This window comes from Triturus cristatus, chromosome 7 (genome assembly GCF_964204655.1).
Source record: "Triturus cristatus chromosome 7, aTriCri1.1, whole genome shotgun sequence".
Taxonomy (NCBI): domain Eukaryota; kingdom Metazoa; phylum Chordata; class Amphibia; order Caudata; family Salamandridae; genus Triturus; species Triturus cristatus.
The window spans coordinates 1717086284-1717109993 of NC_140590.1; the positions used below are offsets into that span (position 1 = coordinate 1717086284).

Below are 23710 nucleotides of genomic sequence, written 5' to 3' on the forward strand. Positions count from 1 at the left end.
CTATCGAACTCTGCCTTAAAATGGAAACATTTATGGTCTGCATCCCTGCTTTCAGGCTGCTGCACTGCCTCCTCTTACTTTTTATTCACCGTTTTGCCTTCAGGGTCCCACGAGGCTCCCTTATTATTTCCATCAATGAACTCCCCAGACCAAATCACCTACTTGGCTCGGCCTCTACACTTCTGAATGAGAGCGACTCTGTAGCACACACATTTACACAGAATCGCAAGTGCAACTGGCATATGTGATCACTGCTCTGTGCGCTCTACAGAGAGGCCAAGGACTGGATGCCAATGTGTTATGAACACCTTTTGGCCGACTGACAGACACTGAGAAACTCGCGCTGCCTTCACCCTTAACTCAAATATGGGACCTATCTTCACCTAGATGCGACTCAATTCAAAGCAGGCACTATACAAGAGTAATACGCTGCCTGAAAAAACTACCTTAACACATCCTGGAAGTAAAGCTCTTGGGGGAAAGAAGATATGTAAGGCATGCGAAATATAAACAGCGATGTCTTGCATTACCCTAACTTATTTACACTAGTTGTTCAGAAATCGATCTGATTTTTTGCCTGTAAAGTTAAGGATATGAATACAGTCCCCGAAATTGACCCATTTCAATGTCCGTTTATAAATACTTCCAGGTCCACTTAAAGCCCTGCGTTGGCATGTTTTTACCCCTCTTTGTAGAAACGCCGAACGCCATTAATACATACATTTCCAAAAGATTTTTTTGTGTGTTTAGGACGAGGCACAGAGGGGCCGTGAGAGGAAGTTAGACCGAGGAACCGCGCAAAAAAAGGTTTCTTACATCACCCGGGAAACATTGAGGTAGACATTTCCAGAACAGGCGCGTGACAGAGGAGAAATGCAAAACATAAAAATGCAAAAAAGCAATAATCACGATGACCCTTTTAGTGCACCGAGTCCAGTTTATTCGTGCAGCTGTTTCGCTGACCTCCGCATCAACCCAGCAAGATCATTTTCAAAGCGGCCCACAGCGAACACAAGCCAAGAAGCTGTTCCCGGCTCTCTGGAGGGATCCGCGCCCTGCTCCGGACATGAGGCAGAGATTAACAGGGGAGGCGGCACCGTAAATCAGGACGCAGGGGGGTGTTATTAACCCCACACCAGGAATGACAACACCGGTGTGAAGGGCACACCCCAGTCATATTACAGATTCTTCCCCCGCCTCTAGGCACATCCCTGGCCCCACTGCTCCTCTGTCCTCCCAGGCCCCGCTGGCTGAAGTTTACCGTCTTCATCTTGAATACCCAAACGTATACAAGCCGCCGCCTCCGTGATTATTTTTTTACAGACTTACAGCTTAACTGCTCGTTTACTGCTGCGTCCTGCCTTTGGCCTATGTACGCGCTGTACAAATATCCCATCCACACATAGCTGGGAGTCATTATTTACAACAACAAAATCCTACGAGGCACCCCCCTCCGCCCATGCACAGCCCCACACGAGCTCGCCACACGTACTTGCCTCAGAGGAACCGCCTGTGCCCATGAAGGGGCGGGAGCTAGCATGATAGGCAGACCCCATCCCTGCAGGAAGTGGTAATGTTCGTGACTCATCAACATGTTCAGTCACGAGCAGCCTTTCTGAAAATGAAAAACACTACACCACGACGCAGTAAAAGTCACTTCCGCTTTCAGGCCGCACCCAGCCCTTTAACTGCTTGTTTACTGCTGCGTCCTGCCTTTGACCTATGTACGCGCTGTACAAATATCACATCCACACATAGCTGGGAGTCATTTTTTACAACAACAAAATCCTACGAGGCACCCCCCTCCGCCCACGCACAGCCCCACACGAGCTCGCCACACGTACTTGCCTCCGAGGAACCGCCTGTCCACACATAGCTGGGAGTCATTTTTTACAACAACAAAATCCTACGAGGCACCCCCCTCCGCCCACGCACAGCCCCACACGAGCTCGCCACACGTACTTGCCTCCGAGGAACCGCCTGTGCCCATGAAGGGGCGGGAGCTAGCAATGATAGGCAGACCCAGCCCTGCAGGAAGTGGTAATGTTCGCGACATCTGTTGCAGATCCAGGCTCTGGATGAGATCATGTGTTTACTTCTCTTCCCGTTTTCACAAGTGTGGATGACACAAGGCGAGCTTTAGAGCAGGAGGAAGCAAACACCACAACTCCGTGATGATGCTAGGGTAGAAAACATCCGACTAGGCCGATTACGACCATCTCTCCATTCCCAGCCGATCCCCAGGGGCATAATATAATTAAACAGAAAATACGCAGATATTTAGGCAGTGAAATTCTGGGTTTCTACCGGGATGTACGTTTCGCAACAGAAGAGTAACCCGAAAACTGCCATGGGCCTAAACAACACACCACTGCCTTTCTCCGAGGTCAAGAAGAAATGCCTCGGAGAAACGCAGTGTCCTTTTCGGATTTGGGGGCGTGTTTGTCTTTTCTCTCCTCCAGCCATTGGCTGGAGGAGAGAATGAGACTTTCTTTAAAAAACACGCCCCCCGATCCGAAAAGGACGGGGCCTAATCGGAGTGACTGACCTCTTCTCCAGTGGCTGGCCAGCATTTACGAGGCCAGCCAATGGAGAACAGGAGAGAAGAGGGGCAGGTGCAAGCCCCTCTTCTCAAAGTCACTCAAACTCATTAAATCTCGGAGCGAGACTGCGCAAGCGCAGCCTTTCGCAGCCGAGACCTAAAAAGGTATTGGCCAGGTTTGAGAAAGATCCAATTCCCATGCAATTTCGAGTTTAAATTTTAGTCTGTCTGTGAAGTATCGAAAAGAGTTATAAATAGCAGAGGCTGAGGGAGACGACTCCAATAATAAAGAGGTAGCTTTGCGGGCTAGAGGAATGTCAGTAGATGGCGCCAAGGAGCGAAGATACAAAATCAAAACTGGAAGAAGGGCATTATATTGCGATTGAGCAGAAGAGGGCAGTGAGAAAAGGGATTGAAGATCTTGAAATGAGAGAGGAGTATCCTGGGAAATTAATTGAGAGATCCAACGTAATCCTCGAGAATGCCATGTCTTCCAGAATATGGTGCGACTACGGATTTTGATAAGAGAGTTATGCCATATCGGCTGTTCATGAATGGAAAGAAGAGAGGGATAAGATGATAATAGGTAAGGATAAAGGAGAGTATGGGAATGAGAAATAACAGGCGTACGAAAACGAACTAAAGAAGACGTGAAGGATAAGAACTCACGAAAGGTAAAGGGAGACAGAAAGAAAGATTCCATACTTAACCAGAGGGGCGGGTAATGCGGAAGGTCAGAAGAGAACCAACGGGACGATTGTTTCAGAGAAAATGCTCAATGATATTCTCTGAAATCTGGAAAACGCACACCAGATTGAGCTTTATCCCTGCGTAGTGAGGACAGAGCTATCCGAGAACGTTTGCCATTCCATAAGAATTTCAGCAACAAGGAGTCAATTCATTTAAAAAAGAAACCTGGAATGTGTATTGGAAGCATAGAAATGGTGTAGAGAAGAAGAGGGGATAGCATCATTTTTATAGAATTAAGCCGACCCCACCAGGATAAAAAGAGCGGGTGCCAACGCTGAATAGCCGTGTCCATTTTCTTAAAGACATAATCAAAATTAAATTTAAGCGTATCAGACAGGAGAGGAGCGAACCAAACCCCCAGATATTTGATCTTAGACGGTTGCTATGAGAAACCCGTTTGAGAAAAAAGATGTTTTTGACAAATAGGGTTTAACGGTAAAATCTCGCACTTATCAGGATTCAGGCGATAACCAGAGACCGCGGAGAAGGAAGACACCTGCTGAAGAAAAGAGGGAATAGAAGAGAGAGGATCAGAGCAATAAAAAAGAATGTCGTCAGCATAGACCGAGAGTTTAACCTGACGCGATACAAATTTAAAACCAGAGATACTGTTGTCCAAACGAATTTTAGTAAGAAAGGGTTCCAAGGCCAAAACAAAAAGTAGGGGGGAAAGGGGACAGCCTTGTCGCACTCCTCTGTGTAACGAGAAATAATCCGAGGACATCCCGTTAACAAAAATGGAGGCTTGAGGATGGGAGTAAAGTAAAGAAATAATAGATATGAATTTGGAAGAGAAACCGATCCAGCGTAAGGCTTGGAACATAAAATCCCAACCAATCCTGTCAAAAGCTTTCTCTGCGTCTAAAGAGATAGCCGCAAAGGGAAGCGACAGAGAGGAGGCCTTGTTGAGTATATTAAGAAAAACACGGGAGTTGTCAGAAGAGAGACGTCCTTTAACAAAGCCTGATTGTTCAGGGCCAATGAGGTCGGGTAGGAGGGGATCCATGCGTAATGCCAAAATTTTGGCCAGAATTTTGTAATCCGTATTAACCAGGGAAATTGGTCTGTAATTTTTGCATAATGTGTGATCCTTATCTTCTTTGGGAATCAAACAAATTAAAGCCTGTTGGAAAGAGCCGCTAGAAGAGCCCGCAATGAGGAAGGATTGGAATAATAGTAATTGTTTGGGAAGAAGTAGAGAAGCAAAGTGGCTGTAGAATTCAATAGTGAAACCATCAGGGCCTGGAGATTTACCGTGACGTAATTTGGAAACAGCATGGGAAATTTCAGAAAGCGAGATGTCCTGTTCCAGAGCGGTAAAATCAATGTGAGAAGCCGGGGGAGCGGGAAGTGAATGAAAATATGAAATAAGATCCATAGTCTCCGGGGTGTGTTCGGGAGTATAAAGATTATCATAGAATTTAACAAACTCAGAAAGAATGTCTTTATCTTTAAAACAGGAGTTCCCAGTGGAAGTCTTAATGGACGCAATCTTTGTACGCTCCTTCCTTATCTTTAAGTAATTGGCCAAAAGTTTCCCCATTTTGTTCTTGCCCCCATAATACCTGGAATTACATTTCAGCAGGATGTTAGAGGCAGCATCAGTTGTAAACTTATTGAAGGAGATTTTCGCATCAATAAGCTTTTTAAGAGAAGTCTCCGAATTAGAAGCATGGTAATCAAGCTCTAAAGTCTTAATGTTAGCTAAAATGCATTCGGATTTGGCTTTTCGGAGTTTCTTTCGGCGGGCAACAAAATTAATGATAAAACCTCTAGAGGCTGCTTTAAAGGAATCCCAAACAGTAACAAAAGAGGAGTCCAGAGTATGATTTAAGAGGAAAAATTCAGTGGCAAAGGCAGTAAATTCAGAACAAAAAGTAGGTTCCAAGAATAAGGCGTTGTTAAAACGCCAATTGCCAGAGTGAGGGGAGAAAGGAAGCAGGTCAAGGTCCACGTGGATCGGAGCATGGTCCGATATTAGAATGGAACCAATGTCAGAGCGTATAGCGTGTTGAGAGAGGGATTTACTAAGAAAGAGATGGTCAATGCGGGATTGTGATTGATGTGGAGGGGAGTAAAAACTGTATTCCATAAGGTCAGGGTTACACAATCGCCAGATATCCACCAAAGCATTATTTTGAAAGGTATTAACAAATTGAGAATGCATCTTGGAAGGAACAAATTTAACATTGGAATGGCGATCAAGGAAAGGATCAACAACTTGGTTACAATCTCCCCCAAGTAGTATGTAATCTCCAGAAAGAGAGGATAGCTTAGTTGAAATAGAGGGCCAAAATGATCTGTCAATCCTGGTTGGGGCATATACATTAAAAAGAGTAATGGGAATATTATCAATAAGCAATGTAACAATAACCCAACGGCCATCAACATCACATTCGTGAACAATTGAGGAAAGATTAAATTTTTTATGCAATATTATCACAACACCATTTTTCTTAGAAACTGTGGGAGAGCAAAAAACATGACCCACCCAACAACGCTTGAGTTTCAGAGCCTCTTTTTCTGAAAGATGAGTCTCCTGGAGGAGAGCAACATCAGACTCAAGTCTCGCTAAGTGTGATAAAACTCTTTGCCTCTTAATGGGATTATTTAAACTTTTAACGTTCCATGACGTAACACGGAATGGAACAGTAAAAAGAAACAACTAATAACAACATGCTTACCAGTGCGGAAAAAATAACTTGACGCAACTGAAGGAGTTGTAACAAATTGAGGGAGAGGAGAGGAAGGAAAAAGAAAAAGCGGAGAAAAAGAAAAGGAAAAGAGAAAAAGGAAGGAACCACTGTGAGTATAATAATGAGTCAAAAGAGAGGGAGAGACAAGAAGGGAAAAAGGGAGGAGAAGGAAAGAGAAAAAAGAGAAGAAAAAAGCAAGGGGTGGGAGATCAAGGAAAGAAAAAAGGACAGAAGCAGAAACCAACAAGAAGACAGTACACGTTCGAAACGAACGACTGAAAAACATACTTACGAACGAAAAACTCAAGGACGAGGATGGGGTGATAGCGCCGAAAGACAACGGCGGCGACATCCAGAGCAGACAACAAACCCCGGATATCACGAATCCAAAACACAACATAAAGAAAATAATGTGGCACATCAAGGTGAGAAGAAGGGAGAAGATATCTTCATTAACGATTCTAGCAGGGGGCGAAGGGTGCCACAGTGTAGCGGGGGTGTTCACATGTCGAAATCCGTGCTGTCCGCCTCCGAGGGTTCAAAGAGACTGCAAAATCCAGGCAAAAAATGCGCCGGTCTCACGGAGCTCACGGGAGGTCCGCCATTCTCCGTGGGCGCTAAGCCACGCCCCCCGCTGTTTCCTTCTTTCAATATTACATTTACAAATTAAGGGGCCCATTAGGATGGCAGGCAGTCCTGCACCTGCAATTAGGATGCCACCGCGGCGGTGGCATCCTCCATTCCCAGCACCGCCCGCCACAATGCTGGGAATGCACTGTGTGCATTGTCATGCACAAGGTGACAGGCACCGCGAGGTGCCTGCCACCATGTCCATGACAATGCATGGGTGTACCATAGGTACCCCCCCTGTGCACCCCCCACGCCCTCGACTACCCCGTGGGCCGGCAACAGGCCCCCAAAGGCAAAACCTCCTGCCTTTCCATGGCGTAGTCTCCGCCATGGAAAGCCAGTTCACCGCCACGATGATAATAAGAATGGCGGTGCCTGCAAGGCACCACCACCATATTCCTGGGCTTTTCCGCCCGGTAGGCAGTCGGCGGATTGTCTACCGGCGGAAAACCGGTGGACGGTCTTCCCGTCTGCCGGGGTCCCCCCGCCATCGTAATGTGGTGGGGGGGGGGTGGGGGGAAGTCATGCGGGCGGTAGATTTTAGTGGGCGGATCGTAATGACCCCCATAGTCTTTTTTGGTCAGCGTTTTTTGTGTGGTTCCTCTTGTCCTGATTGCATACCCCCTGGCTGTTATATTTCCTTCAAATTTCATTTTTAATGTTGATCGAACTTTTCTTCCATTCTGCTTGCTAAATAACAATATTTCTTTTTTCAGTTGTCATTTTCCTGACCTCCTGACATTCTTCAAATAGACAATTGTTTACTTTTTGATTATCCTTGAGTTCCTTCTTTATTGTTTGAGCTGTTCATTACATACTTACATAGGCATTTCATCTTTTGTTTATACATATGAGTGTGAAGTTTTTGGATTAGAAATGGTTTGCATGTTAAACATCTTTTCCTGTGGACAAGTCTGTGAGCATCACATGTTTCATTAGATTTCTCCCATCCTAAACTCCTCATGTGTATGTTTGGTCAGGACCCGAACAGTAACCGCATTAGTCAGTGGCTGGAAGTGGTTCCGAAGCATGGCATCGTTGATCTGTCCTTCCCGCTGTCAAGCGAGCCTCCGCAGGGGACCTACGTTATTAGTGTGGGAGATGCAGCTACGCATCATTTCCAAGTGGAGGAATATGGTAACGTATCATGGAGCATCCAGGCAGAAAGTGTTGGTTTGGAAATTTGGGCAGTAAAATGTGCTCAATAAAAGGCTCTACACCAAAGCGTTTTTCTTGGTAAAGTTACATTAAAGTACTCTTAGACCACATGTTGGACTGGGACAGAAAATAGACCCAGGTACCAAAATTAAAGTAGCCCCATTAGTGAATTAGAAAGCTGAAAGAAGTGGCTCATGTTTGCAAATTGGGGCAGTTTTGACCTTGTAAACACATGCCCTTATAAGTGTTTTCAAGGGATGGAACACTACATGGATATGAGCTTTCTGCAGGCAATGTTTGTTTCAGTATCAGGCAAATCAAAAGTAAATACTGGCCCAGCACACCATAAAACGGGCACACAAATAGCCAAAAGAAAGTCCCACTCACTGACCTGTCAGACCAGCCCATCAGACCCTGCCCGATTGCCCTATAGGCCAATCCAACCCAAACACCATGAGGGTGCTTCTTGAGTATCTGTGGGCTTGCAACAGCTGAAGCTGAGTTACTCCAACACAGGACGAGATTTAAAAGCATGCCCGGAAGCAAACTCATTAGAAGTGTTGTCAGGTAGGCTACAGCTGTTTGGTAAATGGTCCAGAGATTGCTTATGCACGTCTATGGTTTATTTTGGATTTGTAGTAACAAGAAGGCCAAATCCAGTTGATCAAAGGGAAAGTCTTCTTTGAAACTAGTAGCGTACAACAGACTGCTGCTAGATCACCTGGTGCACCATGCTGAAAATGTGACAGATCACTAATTTCTAAATAGCTAATGATCCTGTCACCAGTGGTTCAATGTGCCATTATGGGATTAGAGTCCATTAGAGATTCTTCACTTGTATATCTTATACTGGGCAGTTGCTGAGAGCAGGAGGCTAGATGCCTAGATGGAGACTACATAAGAACCATGGTAATTACCTGGGATCTTTCAGGCAAAAGTCACCTAGACTAGCCTAGCGTCTGGAGGTTTGCAATCTGACCATAAATGCTGTTTGGTCAAGCATATTCATTCATTACTTCTTTGCTGTCCATTGAGCTTTTTGTGCCATGAGGGCTCACCTTCCTGATGAAGCTTAACAAGACTGAAACGTGTCTGCAGTCGCTTGTGTTCCTCTTCAGAGCAGAAGCAGCCTAGACGGTTGCTCTGAAATGCCACTATGGGTGGGGCCAACACTGATTGGCATGTGGTTAGTCCTTTCCTGGTATAATATAGGCAAACGAAAAACAAGAGAATGGAATGCTGTCTAGAGGAATGATTAGTGAATGAGACTGAGTCGCAGTCCATGACTGTTTTCCATTTGAAGTGTAATTCATTCATTACTGCTGCTGCCAGGAGTGTGCCGGCATACGCCAGTTGAATATTGGCCAATAGTTTGAGAGATCCACTGGATTCACCTGGGGTTTCTTCAGACATTTAAAAATGGAATCAATAAAATATGGCTTATGATGTGGGGCCCAGATAACATGTGTAAAAGATGCACCTAATTGGCCCTTATGATTTTGCCTCCAACACTGATCCCAACTTAGACCAACTCTTCACAAATGCCACGTTTGTGCTCCTTACCTCCATCCTTATGCATGCCATGGAATCTTGTTCTTTTTCACGTTTGGTTTGTGAAGTTGCCTTTTAGTCAGATTGAGAAGGTGTGATTGATCGTGCGCTCATTTTTCTCTGTTTGTCTAATGTTTGACATGTATTTTGACATTGTTCGAGTGAAAGGGACCATGTAGACTTTGCCATGTTGGCCTTCTAAAGTATTTGCCTGTAGACATGAACAACCCAAGTTTGGTGGAAAGGGAAAATTCTCCTATCTGTGAAGTAAGTGCCTAATCCAGGGGACAATGCATCAACAGAATTTCCTCCTTTCTAGGAAGGTTATGGTGAGGGAAATTCCAGTGATGAATTCTGCTCTGGATATATAATTTCATTCAAAAAGGATTTTCTGTTACTACCCTATTCTTGATCAATCACTAAGTTAGTTTGGTGTATGGCTTCATTCCACATTGCCAGGTGAGGAACATGCAAAGGGATGCATAGTGCCTCACCAGTGTGCATGTTGCTGCATGAGAATGAGATGTTTTTGTCTATGCAGGTCTTAGAAAGAGGCAGCATCAGGCAGATATGTTGAGGGGTGGGGCAGGGTCCCGCACTAGTGCATGTTTGTTAAAAAATATCATGAATTTGGAAACCCACCAGATGTTTCACAAAATTTAAGAGATGCTGTGGAATATACATCATGCAGAGTGAAATTAAATTTAAATCTTATGATGTTTTTAGCACAATGAAAACTATTATTTATTTATGTTTTGAAGCAGTTATACCATGTCGCAATTTAGAGAAAGTTGAAGAGCATGTGCTTTATCTTTTGTTCGCCATGATATCTATGTACACAAACTCACTCTGAATGATCAAAATCCTCTTTCTCAACCCTCCCAGTCTTGCCCAGGTTTGAGGTCCAAATAGAGCTTCCCAAAGTTGTCAGCATTGTAGATGAATATTTGAAGATGCAGTTGTGTGCCAGGTGAGGTGAAGTAAAGTTTTGTGTTCCATTCCAGCTGTCACTGTGTATGATCCTTGGTGCAAGGGAAACATGTTTCTTTGTGTATACACCTGTGTGTTGAACTTCTTTGCTCCTTGCATTGGAATGTGCCAAATTTCAGCTTTGACTTTAGAAAATGTTTCACTGGAACTGAGGTAGTCCATTTTAGACTGAATATTTTTTGTGAGTGTACTCCTAAGCCAAAAATGTGCTAACCCGGCAGCTCCTACATGGCATTTTATCATGTTGAAATGCATCACTAGGGGTGTGCAAAGGTTTTTACTATGCAAGCATAGCGTGTTGTGACGTTACCGATTATCGACCTTCACACAATTCCTGGAATTTCTTCCCTTTCTTCTCAGTGCCCCAGTGTGGATTCTCCATGAACTCAGCGTGCATTTCCACAATGAACTGAGATGTTTCCAAAATGTTTGCGCTAGTGTTATTTGGTTCTTGTCACACCCAGTTTGTGATCCCTAGGATATGCAAGGGTTACTAGACCAAGTCGAGGGTACTGAGTTCGATTGCCTCTGGCGTGTTCGGAGGACTTACTAGGGCCTGAAATCTGGGTATTAAGTACTCCATGGTGGCGCAAGGACATTTGGCAATGGCGCAAGAAAACCTACTCATCTATGCAGATGCGTCAGTTCCTTGTAAATCTGCCCTTAAGTACTCCACTTTAGCTCTTAACTCTCAGGATAGAAGTTTTAGCACTCCTGGGCTTATCAAGGGAAGTAGCATTAGGTTAGAGACTCAGAACTCAACATCTCACAAAATAACTCCCAATAATAGGATGGTCCAGCCATAACTTTAACTTGGTAAGAAAAATAAACTTATTCTAAACATCATGGGCAATATCAATAGAGTTTAATATTGGGGGAAACACTAACATTACGCGAACTAGACAAATAGATCCTTACAAGGTAATAAGTGATTCAGTTTATGCCCTTTCCTTGACCCTGAAGGTCAACTCGTAAGCTTTCTGTGGCACTGCATTCTATCGCGATTGGCGGCTGCCCACCCATTGGCAAATATAACTGGCAGCCATTATGCAGGCGTGGTTCCAAGTGAGACTATTGACTTTGTGATGCAGTGCATGGCAACCAATCCAAGGAGAGCACTGTTTTCTTGCAGCTGCAGTATTACAGCTCCTTTGCTCGCATATCCCTGCCTCTTCTTCTCTGTTTTTAGCATTCTCACAGGGTAATCAAAGTTTGGCCGTGCAAAGTAGCAGATCTTCATACAGTGGTTACAGGCCCTAACAAACCCTCAGGTAAACAAGAAAGAATATTTGAGTAAATCAGGGGGTCTGCCAGGAAATTAATCTGTATATTGCAGGAGAACTAAAGTTGACTCTAGGAATTTGTTCTTTAGGATTGCCGGGCTGCAATGGTGAATGGGTACAAAAGTCATATGAGTAGACTCTGCGGCACTACACTTAGGGCCTGATTTAGAGCTTGGCGGACAGGTTACTCCATCACAACGGTGACGGATATGCACTCGGCCGAAATATAAATTCCAGTATATCCTATTGGATTTGTATTTCAGTGGATGGGATATCCGTCACCGTTTTGACGGAATAACCTGTCCCCCCAAGATCAAAATCAGGCCCCTAGCTCTTTCGGTCATAGAACAACCACTGGCCCTGGTCGTCCTAAGTAAATCACTATGCGCTTTGTTGAGCAAGGCCTGCTTGGTGACAGGAGATTCCTGCATGCGCAAAGTTCTGTAAATAGTTAATGACCAGTGCCATTTCAACTGGGCTATCCCCCCAAACACTTCCAGGCAATGGAGGACAGCAGAGATGTTGCTAAGATCTGGTTGGGTGCAGCGAGGTCATTCTCTTCCAGGTCATTACAGATCCTTACAGCAACGTTTATCCATTAATAGTTTTTTTCCGGAGTTTTAAATAGCGCAAACTTCACCCATAGGTATCAGAACGCTTTACATGAGCACCAGTTGCATTACAGACGGACACATTCATTTTTGTCAGGCACAGGGATGTTAAATGATTTGCCCAGAATCACAGGATGTTGAGCGTCACTGCAGAGACTCGAACCCGGTTCCCTAGATTAGAGATTGACCGCCCTAGCCATTAGGCTACATCCTCTCCCCACACTTCAAAAGGCAGTGGTTGTCTGTAGTTTCTAGTGCAACTCTCTGAGCAGGTTCTCACCATGCAGACACAGTTGGGTTCTCTGGGCAGACCCCTCCTGAAGGGACAATTCAAGCATCACTCTCTCAGCAGGATAGCAGGCTCATCCTCCAAGGTAGAGCCTCAGCACCTTCAGCAAAAAGTTGCAGACGTCACAAGGGAGGTTCCCTTGTCTGACTGGAAAGTTGACTCTCAAGTACATCAGTTCTGATCTCACAAGATTCTACATCAACAAACAGGGTGTTGCCTATAAAGATGAGAAAGACGTCCTGGAATGTTGACATAGGTTTCCAGTCTTTCTTACATCACATTAACAAGCAGTTTGTGTATTCCCCTGACTCAATCTGGGACTGGTTCGAGGCAGTGCTGTGATTTGTGTATCTACAGACAGGACAGCCATAGTCTTTGTTTTCAAAAGACAGCCTGAAAAAGGGGTGGCCCCTGCAATCTTTTCATTCAGAAAGACCCCAAAAGAGCGAGAATCATTCACACTCTACACTCATCAGGCTTTAGGGTACTGCACCTCCAGGAGAACAAAAGTGCAGGTCAGGGCCGAAGACTAACTCTGTATTTGTAAAGAAACATCTGTTTCCTGTACGTCCACATCACCTATCAACCTGATGAGTGTGATATCTAAAGGGAAAGGAAGGGCAGGACCTGACCAAAGGCTATCCCTGCACTTCTAAAGAGACCATTGTCTCCAGTTCTACTCCGTCATGTCTGGGGAACATCTCAAGGTTCAGGAATGTCTGCAATAAACATAATTAGTCTGGCTGGCATCCTCCAACCTCCAATTTGTACACCTTGCTTAGGTGGAGATCCAAAATCGATTACACTGTTGCACCCCTAGCTCATCCTACATCACACATACAATATGCATATGTGCTTAGCCATGCACACTGAATGGGGAAACAGCGTTTACAACGCTGTCATTACATCACAGTACTGTTACATTACAGTCATTACAGCGACCGCGTTGTTAGTATGCGATGCATTTACATCGCAAGTCATTATAATGACTTGCTGTAGCGGGCGCTGAGGTATTGGGAAATAATTCCAACACCTTCCCTACTGTTGCACTAACTGTAGTAGGAATAGTAAATAATAGTATTCCTAATTCCAGCGTGTGAGAATGTGCCATCTTTCTTGCATGGTATGCCCCCACTTTTTGCTGAATTGATGATGTACTTTGACTGAGTGTGCCCTGGGCTCCTGCCAATCAGGTACCCAGGGCCTGTGTTCCTTCCCTAAAACTGCATGAAGCCTAAACCCAATTGGCATCTCTGGCCACATGTCAGCCCCTGGTAAATGGTACCCAGGGCCCTGTGACCAGAGAAGGCCCCTAAGGGTTGCAACACTTATTGTGCCACCCTTAGAGGCCCTGTACCCTTTGCAGGCTGAGTGTATTGGTGCAGACCAAAACAGAGAGTCGACATGGCACACCCTATGTGCCATGCCCACAAACACACTGCCCTGGCATACCTCAGTCACCCCTCTAGATGGGTGCACTATGCCAATGGTGAGGGTACAAGTGCATGAGCCCTGTACCCCTACAGTACCCAGGGCCATTCCTGGGCACTGTAAGTGCAGTGCTGCCATTAAGAGTATATGGTGCTGGGAGGTAGTCATCATGAACTCCACAGCACCATGATGGATACACTGAAGACTGAGAAGTTTGGTATCAAGAAGAAAGAAGACCTGCCGTGCAGCTAACAAGAGGAAGACACCAACTGACTTGGCCCCAGCCCTACAGGCCTGTCGACCCTCGAACCTGCTCCTGCTAAACCCCGGCGTCTCCAGTGGTCAGCAACCTCAAAAACCCCGGAGGACCTGACTGCCTTGTGAGTCTAAAAAGACTGGGACTGGGAAAGCATGTAACAGACCCCTGGCACCAGCCTGGAACCGCGACTCCTGCACACTCTTCTTCCGAAAAGCCTGGCCTGTGCCAGAGTGAACAAAGACCATGAGGACGTCCCCCCGGTGACTGTGACCAAGAATCCAGCACCCAAGGACCCTCCTCGACGCTCCTGACGACACATGCAGCCTCAACACCAGAGACCCCCCCCCCCCCAACCGCGACCAGCTGAGGCTAAGATTTCCCAACGCGGCCCCCTGTGCCCAGCTCCTGGGTGCCTACCTAACCTACAGCTTCTAACTTACCTCTCAAAGTGGTGGTCGCACCTGAAGAATCTTCGTCCCCGAGCTTGCAGCCTTTGTTCATCTTGTAGCTTCTCCATAGAAATCCATTGAGCGCCCGACGGCTCAAAAGCACCCTGCACCCAGCCGCCCCAGTGCCCCTGAGAGTGCAACATCTATCCTAATCTACTTCCCCACATGCCCAGAGCAAGTGACCAGGAGCCCAGCTCCCACAGCCGCGTGGCCTGCTTGCCAGCAGCCACCAACCAAAGGCCCCCTGCCCGCCATAGGAAAACATTTGGCCTAACTTTCTCTGCACCCGGTTGCCCCTGTGCTGCTGACGGTGTAACAACTGTACCTACCTGACCCTGGGAGACCCCTGAGTCTGTGCCCAGAACCTTAACTCTGCCAGTCGAGTACTTACCCAAAAGCCGATAACTCACTTTTCCTCCATAGGGTAACATTGACTGGCTTCACTTGGAAACTCCTTCAAGTCCCGAGTTTTGAAACTTTAAAATATTTACTAAAAATCAGCCAATCAACGAAAACTAAATTACTCACCTGTTATCAGGAGAGATGCCAGTGCTGGATCTTGGTGCCCAGCACTGACCCTGAAAAGTAATCACAACTGTACTTACAGATAACTTAATTTTCCTCCATAGGATAACATTGCCTGGTTTTTGCATTTACTTAGAAATTCCCATTGAGCTCAATGTTAAAATTGTGTTTGAACTGTGTTGCCTATTGCAACAACTATAACTATTGCATTCAAAAGTCTATTGCCTATTGAAAGTATTTAACTAAAGCATCTCATTCTGAGAAAGTATATTTTGATACCTATTGTTGGTTCTAAAATAAAACAACGATATATTTTCATATACAAACCATTGGCCTAGAGTTCAGTTCTTGAGTGTGTGAGACCATTTGCTGACTGACTGTGTATAACAAATGCTTTACACTGTCCTCTGATACTGCCTTACTGCTCGACCAAGCTACCACTTTAGACAGTAAGGGTATATCTAAATTTAGCCTCTGCCAAACCTCTGGGGACTGTGCACTCTGTGCACACTGAACCTTACTTTGGTGCTGTGTATACAGAGCCACTTTCTTACACAGCGCCCCCCCCCCTTCTGCAAATTACTCCTGCATACAAAGTTGTGAAAATGGGTCACATGAAGGCTTACAAACCAAACAACGTTCCTTTTCCTGCAACATTAAGCATCGTAACCTTTGTTTATGTTCAGCCTTTTTGGCCAGAAATAAGCAAAAGCCACATGAATTAGTTTTTTACTTTTTACATTTCTTTATAATATACTTTAATACACATACATTAGAAAGACTGATAGTGTAATTATGAGATGTATGAGAGAAAAACACTTTTAAAGTCCACTGAAAAAGGAACAGATTTCCCCCAACAGGGAATGAAAATTTGTGTAAGTTATGAGTTAATCTGTGCATCTTAGTGGTGGTTTGTGATGCTTTATTAGCGCACTCGATGTGTACATGACATTCACTGCTAAATAAAAAACGTATAATTAAACTAAATCATGGAGCAACATCATACCTGCAACCTTTGTTTCACCCTATATTCAGGTTAAATAAGAAAGGAGGGCCAAATATGTCTACCCAATTCAAGAAATACCTATTTGAATGTTATTGGGACACTGTACTTTTGCTGATGGATTAAAGTGCGTAAAACCTGATGGACAAGGGTTTCAATGCCATCAGAGGATCATTTAGTTTTTTTTTAGGTGGATCAGTTGAGTTCCAGTGGGTTAGATATTACATATTTACCATGCTGTTCTGCGGTTTCAAATGCTACATGGAAATGCAACTTATTTAATGTGTGCCCATTTACTTTAGATTATATGTGCACAATCATTAAAATCCCTACCATATAACTATGTCCAGCTATATATATATTTTGGACATTTATGGACAGTTACAACTAGAGCTGTCAACTTTTGCACCAAAATCAACTCACATTGTTAAGTTCTCAAAAGTGACACAAGATACTTCAGTTTACACTCTTTCTAACAACTTTTTAAAAAAAAGAGATTTTCTCAGGTTATGTAAAATATGCGCCTTATTCTGAAACTGCCTCTTTAAGAACAAAATTTGCAGAACTACTGCTTGTTTGTATCTGAAGAGTGATGAGTTGAGTGCAGTGGCTCGGAAAGCCAGCTCTAGTCCTACATACTGGTTTAATACATTTTCTGAAAACAATATAATTTAATTATTTTTTGCTGGGACAATAAACCATCATTTGAGTTAAAGCGAAACTCACTATTTCTGAAAAGTTAAATTTATGTAAATCAGTATTCCTTTTCTGGAAATTTTCAGTGCCTTCCATCTGTATGGCAATAATTAGACTATTTTTTTTTTTCAAAAACAAGTACTGGTCATTTCTGAATTTGACCTAAAATGCCATTAAAGTTTCATGCTTGTCAGATTACTAAAGCCCACTAGACCTTACAATGCTTGAAGCTGTCCCAGTGGTTGGTGTACCAAAGCTTATAGAGCCTGATGTCCCACGGCTGTTGCATACTCACTGATATTATCAGGGGCCCTTCTCCTTTCGAGCCCTTCTCCGAAGGTGACGCAGCACCCTGTGTTTTCCTTCTGATCTTGCTTGGCTGACACATACTATCCAAAGACAGCACATCCTCCGCCACCACAGATAAAGGACATTGTTCAAGGGGTTGCACTACAGGGTTAAAGGGAGATGCCCTTATCTAGATAATATTGCCTTCATTTCCTTCATTACCCTCCTCAAGTTATGCTCTGTGTAGGAAGTTAGCTCTTTATGTTGTATACCAAAAAGAGGTATACTGTGCAAAGAGTTTTGGTATTCCCTTATGAGTGGACAGGGGATTGCTCTCGCAATTTTAGGTGGTCCTCTAGGGGGACGTGTCGTCAAGCAGCGTTAGGATTATCAGAGAGGAGTGTTAGACATATGCAAATACATACACAGTCAATAAATAATGCACACGACTCAATAAGGAGATCCACACCCATTTATAGAAATAACACATATCTTTATATATATTTAGGCACCCGAATCAATGCAATCAGGTAAGTACGTTTTGCAAGAGAATTACTTTTAGGTATTAATAGTCAACTCCGTGCATTTTTCAGAGGTTGCAATGTTATCCTATGGGAGGAAAAACAAATACGGCATACAGTTAGATTATAGCAACTCACTAGACCAATCTTCTGGACTTAAATTGAGTATGGGGCATGGTCCAAAGCAGCACCAAGAGGCCACACTGGGTGGCACTGGGGCGGTGAGGTGAGGGGCAGAGGTCCAATACAGCATCTGGTGCCCAATGTTAGTCTATGGGGATCGGTCTCTGTGAAAAGAAGCTGCAGGTTTGGACTAGGGGGGCCATTCGAGCTGAATCAACCATCTTAGGGTACGTGGGGACACCTTTGGTCATCTTCTTGAAGGCCAGAGGCGACGGGTGCAGAGGTGCCATTAGGTGTCGGGTTTTTGTCCCCAGGAGCAGTCGCTGTAGAGTGAGCCTGCAGACAGAGGATTCAGGTGATGTTGGTGGGCTTTGTCTCTGGAGGGCTGGGGGACCACTTTGGCACCATTGCCCAACTTCAACTCAGGCTTGCAGTGACTGGGGCAGTCGTGCTTTCCGGTGTTGGGTTTTTGCGGTCTTGGAGTCCTCTCAGGTTTCTTTGGGTACCTGCAGGATGCAGGGAAGCAAATCCGCTGCTTCACTGGAGTTCCTGAGTCTTTAGAGAAATGCTTGCAGTCCTCTCATGCTTTGGAAGATCAGCAGCTTCCAGAATGAGACGACTTTGGCACAATTGTCGAATAGGTGATCAGGCCGGCAGGGTTGGCACAAAGTCAGTTGGTTTGCCTTCAGTTCTTGCTTTCATGGTTCTTCGGCCATTCTTCTTCTTTTGGTTGGCAGGATCTAGTTACCTGGTGCCAGGAGCTCCCCTAAATACTAGCTTGAGGGGCTCTGGAGAGTGTGGGGTAGAAGCCAATGGGCTACTGATCCCTGGGGTCACTATGCCCCCTGTATGACCACTTACTGCGGGAAGTGGGTATAACCTTGTCCCAGAGTCCCTAAGTTTGCCATCACCAAGATGGCAGACTCCGAAAAGTCGTATCCACTTCAGGTAGCCCACCTTACGGGTGGTACTAGCCTGGGGGTGGGCTTGCCTATCTGACTACTAATTTTCCTGCCTGTCCCGGTGCCAAAGGGGCTCTGGACACAGGGGATCTGCATCCTCTCCTGTGAGGAGGGCCGGACTGGCTGTACTGTGCATCAGGTGTTTCCCCAGGAGACTGGAAGGGTGGGTGCCAGTTTTACAGCGGTGAGGGCAGATGTTGTTATTGGGGTCCAGTGGTGCTGCACTATCGGCCCCCAGTAACAAAAGCAGCAAGCGTTACCAGCCTCCCGGGGCCAGGCAGAGCTTCCCTAGGGGCTGGTCCAAGAAAATTGCCAGGGCTGCTTTTAGTTCTCAGTCCTACCTATGAGGGAAGCCTGATTTGCATACCAAAGGTGGCGGGCTCTTTGAAGCTCTCTGCCTTGGAATGCTAATTCACAGGTCATTCTGTGGGAGGGAGTGTAAACACCCTCTGCCCAAGCAGGCTTTATTCATTACGCCCTGAAAGCAAAGGCACTCATCCGTTGCGGTCAAACTCATCTGTGGTGGCAGGCTGGCTAAGATGACTCAGTCAGCACACTAGTAGTAGGTAGGTTTCCAGGGGACACCTCTAGTGAAGATGGTGATCCTCCCCAAGCTGAACTATTTGTTTGATAACATCCCTTAATCTTTTCCTATGGACAGCATAGATAAGATACAAGGGAGGATAGAGATCTTTTTTTGGACCTCTAAATGTCCTAGACTTAGTTGGAAGAAACATAGAAGGTAGTTAGTTAATGGCGGGGTAGCATTGCCAGGCGTTTTTCTTTAATACCTCTCCTTCCAATTCAGGAACTGCAGAATGGTCTTGGTGAACCCAGATAATTCTAGTAGAGGTAAAATCTATGCATGGCTGTTCAACTCGATTGGGCAGGAGGATATCCTGTACATGTTCGGGGAATAGAAGTACTTCAAGAAGGTCTGGCTTAAAGTACTGCAGGCCTTCTTGGAAGTTTGTTATTGTATGAAGAACATCCTTGGAATTGATTACTGCTCAGAGTTTGCCCCAGTTTGGAACTCCCCCGGTACTCCTCCTTTCTAGTTGGACAAACTGACCATCCCTCTGAATAAAGTGGGCATTAATTGCTGGGGCAGCTACAGGAAGATACTGGGCTAATTTTGTGGGTGGTGTTAAGTGCAGAAACCAACTATTTCTATTGGGTGCGTGTTGCATGTGAAGTCGGAGCTCCATCCCCCTTCATCACCAGGACTATTGGCTGAGGAGACTAATGCATCCCCTTGCAGAATCTGTGTATGAGCTCATAGCAAAGGTTAAAATTCTGGTGCATCAACCCAGCCGTTTATCCTTCAGAGGTTAATATAATGAGTACTGTTGAGTTGCTAATAAATAACATGAGAGCCAAGATGACCCAAAAGGGTGAGCATATACTTTACATCTACATATGCTATGTTATGTGAGGCTACGTCATCCTTACCCTCACTTCCGATAACCCCTCACAATATGAATACTATGTTGTAGATACAGTTACCAGTGATGAGATTACTATTAGGCTATAGAAAAGGCTATGCCAGTGACTTTCACTGGACCCATATCAGGTGTTTTGGTATCACTGCCATCTGGTCATGTTGTTACTTTACCCAGAATCCTGTGACTGATGCTCCTATTTCTCTCTGTTGATGACAGGTACACATACGGAAAGCCGGTCCAAGGACAGTACAGTGCTACTGTATGCCGCAAGCCATTTTATTACCTGTGGAGCTGGAGTTCCTTCAAGTACCCCCCAGATCTGTGCATGACAATGACAGGCAAGGTAATGGGGCATGGGTTAGGGGTCAGTGTTTTGAGAAGGAAGAGGAGAGTAGATTATAAATCAATGGCATTTGCGTGCAGCATTGTCTTCAGAGCTGATAGCCACTATTGCACTGTTACAGAAGGCACAACTTGCTCTTCTTCGGCTATTTTAAGAGTTTCGTCATTCTTTGTCCCTATTGCTTGCTGTCTTCCATTTGACCTGACTATCATCTGTATGACCCGTATTTCGGCTACGTCCAGAGAGGTCCTCAGAATTGTCTAATAATGCTGATCTTACTGTAGAGTTTCCATCTGAAATGACGCCGCTATCTGCACATAGTGGATTCTATTTTATTTTTGTTTGAAAAGCTTGATTTAAAAATTGAGAGCAATTGCGAAAACAATAAAAAGGAACAGAACTAGATAAGAAATAAATGAATGCGAAATACTGTACATTAAATTCAGCTCAATAAAGTAAAACATATCTCAAAGTGGACTAGATTTGAATGTATCCCATTATTGTTTTTAAATCTAAATTTTCTTCACAGCACACTACTTAATCCCTTTGGTACAGGCAGTATGCCAATAGTTTCGTTAAAATGCAGTTTGCTTAATTAAAGAGTTTCCTTGATTTCTCAGGCTCCTAAGACACGATCCTATTTTTTAAAGTTGCTTATTTTTAAGGCTGTGTTTCACTTTGCACCCCTTTCCCACCTCATGATGGTACGCCACTCTTGGAAATCTCTTAAACTTTTTATGGAAATTGCTCAATTCTGAGGAGATTGCACTGGCTGGGCTTACTCCACCATACTATGAAAATTGTGGAGATATTCAGTTGATGGCTTGCTCTTCATACTAAGGATTTTCACCAGAAATTAACTGGTCCATCAACAGCCTACAGCAAGGGGCCACGGTCACACTCAATAGAAAGTGTTGCTTCACTTGCTGCTGGTGTGTTGAGCCCTACAGTGGAGGTGAACACCTGTAGAAAGTAGCCAGTAAACAGCACTCATCTAAGTTGGTGTGTAAAACACACCTGAAAATACCCCGATAAACACCTGAAAATATCTTGATAAACACCTGAAAATATCCTGATAAACACCTGAAAATACCCTGATAAACACCTGAAAATACCCTGATAAACACCCTGATAAATACCTGAAAATACCCAATCATTTCCGGTCTTTTCAATCCTGCCTCTGTGACCTTAGCAGCAGTGAAGTGACAATCTATCTAAGAACTGAAGGCTTCTAGAACTGATAAAAGAAAATATGTTTTTATGTCATCGAATCAGTTGTTGCACCCATACATTATTTGTGTATTATTCCTTCAGGTTGTGTAATTTGACACTCTGCAACCGAATGTTAAATCTATTTGAGTATGCAAGTTTGACTTACACGTACAAGTAGATTTTTTTTACCAGAGTATAGCGACTTAAAAGATAGTTTTGTGTTTGTGAGGGTTTGCACAGGAATGGATGTTAACCTGTGGATTTATGAACATACACAAGCTTACACATTTGTGAGTACTCACAAACCTTTATACAACCTGTTCCATCTCCAGAATAGGTCAGGCATTTACTCCGGTCAAGGATAGGAGTAAGTCACTATGCAGATTTGCTGAAAGTTGGGAAGGGCATTTTTTCATGAGGGAAAATATTTTCCCTGTGGGGAAAAAAAGCTAAATAGTGCATTTTCACTGATGCTGAAGATTTTCTTGTGGGAAACAGGAAATTTATGTTCGATGGAATGTGTGGCTGTAGATAACACATGCTCTGCATACTCCTGCCATCTAGTGTTAGGTCCGGATGTGTGCAAGTTGCTTTTCTTCCAGGAGCTTATAGCTAGGGCAGCTGCATATCACCAGGCCCCTTTGCACAAAGACCCCATCAAGGAGGACTTTCTTTTTGAGACACTCTCTTCTACCACTGGAGCATGTCTATATCTGCCCATGCTAAAGGGGTTTTCTCCGTCACTCAAATGAAATCTTTAAAGATCGGGTGCAGGCACATACTATTGCACCAAGAGTAGACAAGAAATACAAAGCTGCACCCTCTGATCCACCTAACATCAAGGGCCAACTTTCCCCTGACTCGCTCATTGTATCTAATGCCCGCAAGAGGGCCATCTCCCATACATCAGCAGATGCCCCTTCATCCGACAAAGAGTATAAACTCATCTATGCTTTGGGGGAAAAGGGTGGCAGCATAGGCAGCCAACTATTGGTGAATTGTCAACACAGGTCCTATTGGGACGAAATGGGGTAACTCCTCCAACATCTCCCTGAGGAGCACAAGAAAAGAGGCCACCACATTGTCCAGGAAGGTAAATTAATTTCAAATAGTTCAATCCGATGCGCCCTCAACTCAGCGGACACAGCTGCCAGGGGGATAAATACAAGCATACTGCTGCATAGATATGCTTGGCCATGGATATCTGGCTTTAAATGAATGTCGCTCTTGACCAACAACATCTTTTTGGTCCCCAAGTGGATCAAACATTAGAAAAAAGGAAGAAGGAAACTGAGGTTGCCAAGTCAATGGGGGCACTTCAAATCCTCACTCACCAAGACAATTCCATGAGATACCTCTACCTTTTCCTATAGACAAAAGCATCAGACCTCCCCTTTAAGGGGATATTATAGAGGCACATATCAAGGAAATAATTATAAAGGGCGTGGACAGGTTGCCTCTCCTCACACCAAACCATCCACTTCCAAACAGTGACTCATTTCTCATCCCCCCGACCATTTAACACCTGTCAGGGGATGACTACAACTTTTCTTCCCTGTCTAGAAAACCATAACAACAGACCAGTGGGTGTTGGATATTATCCAACATGGTTATTGTCTGGAGCGCATCAAAACAGCTCCAAATATTCCACCTCACAGGCACATACTTTCCATATAACTCCAAACGTTGCTCAAACAAGAAGCACAGGGTCTATTGCAAAAAGGAGCCTTAGAACCTGTTCTTCCAGAACAACAAGGTTCAGGTGTATACTCTCTATACTTCCTCATTGCCAAAAAAGATGGCTCACTCCACCCCATATTATATCTCAGTCCTTTAAAATGTTATATCCTCTCAGAACACTTCCACATGATAACTCTTCAGGATGTGATTCCTCTATTACAACAGGGTGACTTTATGTCTGCACTGGATTTAAAGGTCATTAACTTTCACATC

The 23710-nt window shown here is 44.5% G+C and overlaps 1 protein-coding gene and 1 long non-coding RNA gene across 2 annotated transcripts in view; one reads left to right on the forward strand and one right to left on the reverse strand.

The window, feature by feature from the left end:
* Positions 1–23710, forward strand: part of LOC146812870 (alpha-2-macroglobulin-like protein 1) — a 227443-nt gene that overhangs the window by 23136 nt on the left and 180597 nt on the right. The window contains exons 6-8 of the mRNA XM_085619944.1: positions 7599–7755; positions 10213–10297; positions 20419–20545. Coding sequence (XP_085476070.1) covers positions 7599–7755; positions 10213–10297; positions 20419–20545 — 369 coding nt within the window. The remainder of the gene's footprint in view (positions 1–7598; positions 7756–10212; positions 10298–20418; positions 20546–23710) is intronic.
* LOC146812871 (uncharacterized) overlaps positions 1–23710 on the reverse strand; it is a 70609-nt gene that overhangs the window by 10921 nt on the left and 35978 nt on the right. The window lies entirely within an intron of this gene.